Source organism: Solanum tuberosum, unplaced genomic scaffold (assembly GCF_000226075.1).
Source record: "Solanum tuberosum cultivar DM 1-3 516 R44 unplaced genomic scaffold, SolTub_3.0 scf00413, whole genome shotgun sequence".
NCBI classification, from domain to species: Eukaryota; Viridiplantae; Streptophyta; class Magnoliopsida; order Solanales; family Solanaceae; genus Solanum; species Solanum tuberosum.
The window spans coordinates 1-3,841 of NW_006239345.1; the positions used below are offsets into that span (position 1 = coordinate 1).

The 3,841-nt window shown below is 35.1% G+C and overlaps 1 protein-coding gene across 1 annotated transcript; it reads right to left on the reverse strand.

Annotated features, from left to right (window-relative positions):
- Positions 1–7: 7 nt before the first annotated feature.
- On the reverse strand, positions 8–3,453 carry LOC102588537 (pentatricopeptide repeat-containing protein At4g26680, mitochondrial). The gene has a single exon (XM_006362935.2). It carries the CDS (start codon positions 3,133–3,135, stop codon positions 1,543–1,545), a length of 1,593 nt encoding a protein of 530 aa, XP_006362997.1. The 5' UTR covers positions 3,136–3,453; the 3' UTR covers positions 8–1,542.
- Between the last annotated feature and the right edge of the window lie 388 nt (positions 3,454–3,841).

A 3,841-nucleotide genomic window follows, 5' to 3' on the forward strand; every position in this document is an offset into this window, starting at 1 on the left:
ATGTGAAGAAGAGTTGGAGACTGTGAATCACCTTCTTATGCATTGCAGAATGGCTAGACAATGTTGGGAATTTTTCTTCAGTATTTGCTTGGATCATGCCTCAGAGTGTGAAGGAATTATTGGAGAGTTGGCGGCACCAGAGAACACATAAACTTTGAAGCAAATTGGAGAACTATACCTTTGCGGTCTTTGCGCATATTCTGGACTATCTGGCTAGAAAGAAATAGAAGCTTGTTTTGATGGGCAAAAAGATCATATTTCTAGAGTTAAAAACAAGTGTAATTTGTTTTGTTGGGGTAAAAGTAGTTTCATTGATAATATAGATCAATATATGGTGTTTTTGGAGTTGCTAGGAAGATGTTGTAATTGACTGTATGGATATTCCCAGCAGTCTTTTGTAAATTTTGGTTTTGGTACCTTCTTGGTACTTAGTCAATAAACCTTTACCTTATAAAAATAAATAAAAATAATACCCATTCTTTATCTTGAGCATCAAAAGACACTTAAACACTCTCGCACACTTCAACGGCTTGAGTAGCTATGCCTCTACTGTTGGCAGCAGAATATTCAAGATCTTTAATAAATTCATCAGTTTAACTTTTGGAGCTTGCTTCATTCTTTCCACACACCATATGACAGAAAGAAGCACCCTGAATTAGGAAGGGGTAAACTAAGGTTTTTAGAGAAAACACATGAATAGAAACTTTGGATAAGGAAAACAACTTAGAAGACATTGTAATTTCCTAGGCCAACTGGTTTAGTTCCGAATTTATTGGAACAACAGCCAAATAAGACTATCAGAAACAATACAAAAGTAGAATTGAATAAGATTGAATCATATAACACTTTGTCATCTGACAATCAGCTAAACGACCTTCTCTAGCAAATACCATATCAGTTGCAACATATAGAAGAACAATGTGGCAAAAAAGAATTTTTGTTTGACTTCATCAAGAAATACATGTCTAGCTGATCCTAGCTAGCTTAGATTGAGGAGCAATTGTTGTTGTTCATTAAGAAAATAAATTATTCGATACAGATGATATAAAAAAAAAATTGTATCCTCATTGACACTATCATATGTTCATTGTCCAGGTAACATTTTAGAAGTATATTTAACAGTTGAGACTAATCTTTGCAAAACAAGTTTCAATTGTTGACGAGGCAAACCATTTTGGTCATGAAGAAAGAGCTCATTGATACCAGAGTAATTGATTTTTAGAAAAAGCGAAAATTACAGTTGTTGTGGCATAATTGGAACAAAGTTGTGTACAAGTGAGTACAACTTACATTCTATCTTCAGTCTGTCGAATGAAAAGGAGTACTGACAAAGTTACTTGGGACTGAAAACATCCCCTTTTACTTAGAAGGGCTTAGGAACGGTGTTGCCAAATGATTGTTGAATATAGTTACTCACCTCACAGCCCAGTTTCCTATGTGGGGTATATACCAGCCGGGTTGCTGTCCGGAGGACCAAACCTGACTGCTGGGAACCTTCAGGCATGAGCGTCTAGATTCTATTTCTTGTTAAAAAAATACATTCTATCTTCCGTCTGTAGAGCTAATCACTTTTGTTTTATCAAAACCTTCGGGCATGAGGCGTTTAGCTTCTAGTTCTTGTAAGAGTTTTATGATCGCTCCTTCTCTGCCGCATCTGAGAAACATGCTGCATATTTCAGTTAACATACCCAAGTCAGGGGTAATAGATCTTTCTAGCATCTCTTTCAAGACTTCCATTGCTCCATCATAATCCTCATTCTTGATGTAGGTGGATATCAATAGAGTCAAAGTGGGCTTATTAGGGTGAAAACCACCTCTAACCATGCTTTTATAGAGTTGAAACGCACGATCAGGATTCCTTCTGGTACACTGTCCACTGATCAGATAAGAGAAAGTAGAGGAATTAGGAACTAAGTTTGCTTTATCAAGTTCTTTGACCAAAAATGCAGCTTTCTTTGTCTTCCCCTCCTTGCACAGTCCCATAATCAATGCATTGTAAGTCAAGATATCAGCCTTCAATCCATTGTTTGCCATCTCCTCGAAAAGCCTACTTCCCATTTCAGAATTACCAACCTGGCTATACGCGTTTATCAGCGTATTATAAGTGACAACATTAGGAGCCACACCGGTTCTCTTCATCTCGCTGAAAAGTTTGTTTGCTTCATGTAATTTCCCTACCTTGCATAAACCATGAATAAGAGTGTTGTATGTAACATTAACTGGTTGTACCCCATTCATCTCCATCGTGGTCTTAAGTTTCAGTGCAACACTCAAGATGTCCCGGTTACAATGTCCGGCAATCAAAGTGTTATAAGACACAGCTGTCGGTTTCAAACTTATGTTCTCCATCTCCCTTAAGACCTCAACAGCCTTTTCTAGTTTTCCCGATTTGCATAAAGCACTCATGGCCATATTAAAGGTATAAACATTAGGCGAAATCCTTGACCGACGCATCTCCTTATAAAAAGCCAATGCAACATCTACCCTATCAAAACTAAGCAACGCGCTCATGAATGCATTGCAAGACTCAACAGTGGGAACAAACCCATACTGCTTCATACTGCAAAATGTATCACTAGCATTCCTAAACTTCTTCAAATGAGCATGACACTTGAACAATGAGTCAAAAACACGCGGTGAAGAATCACACATTCGATATGATAAAACTATAGCTTCAAACAATTTACCAGGAAAATCAACAGAACCTGATACAAGAAGCTTCCTCAAAATTGATTCAGCAGATTTAAACTTTTTACTCTTAGTAAGAACATGAAGAACAATGGAATGATTCTCAAGGGTATTCGAATTCGGACTTTTAACCTCAACCCATTTGAAGAATTCAAGAGATAAAACATAATCCTTTTGAATTTTCAGCAAAATGTGCTTAACTCTAAATGGGGTTAGGCCAGAAGACAAATTCTCAAGCTTAGTCCAATCAGAGTGTATAAGATGACTATGAGCTACATTAACAAAATCAAGATCTTGACCTTTGGGATCAGAAATGGTTCTGTGAGGCAACGGAATTGGGTCCAATTTGCTTCGTTTAGGGGTTATCAATTTCACAAACACTTGGTGGGTGTGCTTGGTTGAATCAATAAAGGTTGAAAACTTACGAATTTGTTTCAGAATCTTCATTTTCTTGAGGAACCCAACTGATATTTCATTGAGAGGGAACTAACCTTGCAATAAAGGAAGAATCTTTTCTCTTCTTGAGGCTTTGAGCCACTGCAGGACACTCATTTTTGTAAACTGAAGATTTTGATGGCAAGGATATAACTGATTGCTCAATTTACAAGACCTATTTAGCAATAACCTGAATAAATATCAACAAACGGTCTCGAGTTCGAATTTGGTTATCAAAATAATTATGTTGGAGTGTCACTCTTGAGGCCCTATTGTATTCGATTCAAATTTTAGTCCACTTCAATATTAGACGTCAGACAAAAAAAAACAAAAAACAGAAGAAAAAAAAAACTGAATAAATATACGATTTATTAGTCTTTTTTGTTTGTTTGTATAGTATATGATAAACTGGTTCTTGTTGCAATTTTCTTAAAAGAAAAAATAATTTTAAAAGAGAGTAATATTAATAACTAGAAATTGTGTCATCGGTTTTCTAAATTCTAAAAAGAAATACAACCATATTTTTTTTTAAATATCTTAATATTGATTGAATACAAATTTTAAAAGTAAAAAGTTAATTTTAAATTTTGTGATTATAAATTATGTAAGAATAAGAAAATATTATAATAATACTAAAATACTTGTCTAACTTTGTGGTAATTATTAAGTAGGCATTTGATCATAAATTTCAAATATCTTTCACTTTGTAAAGCTCATG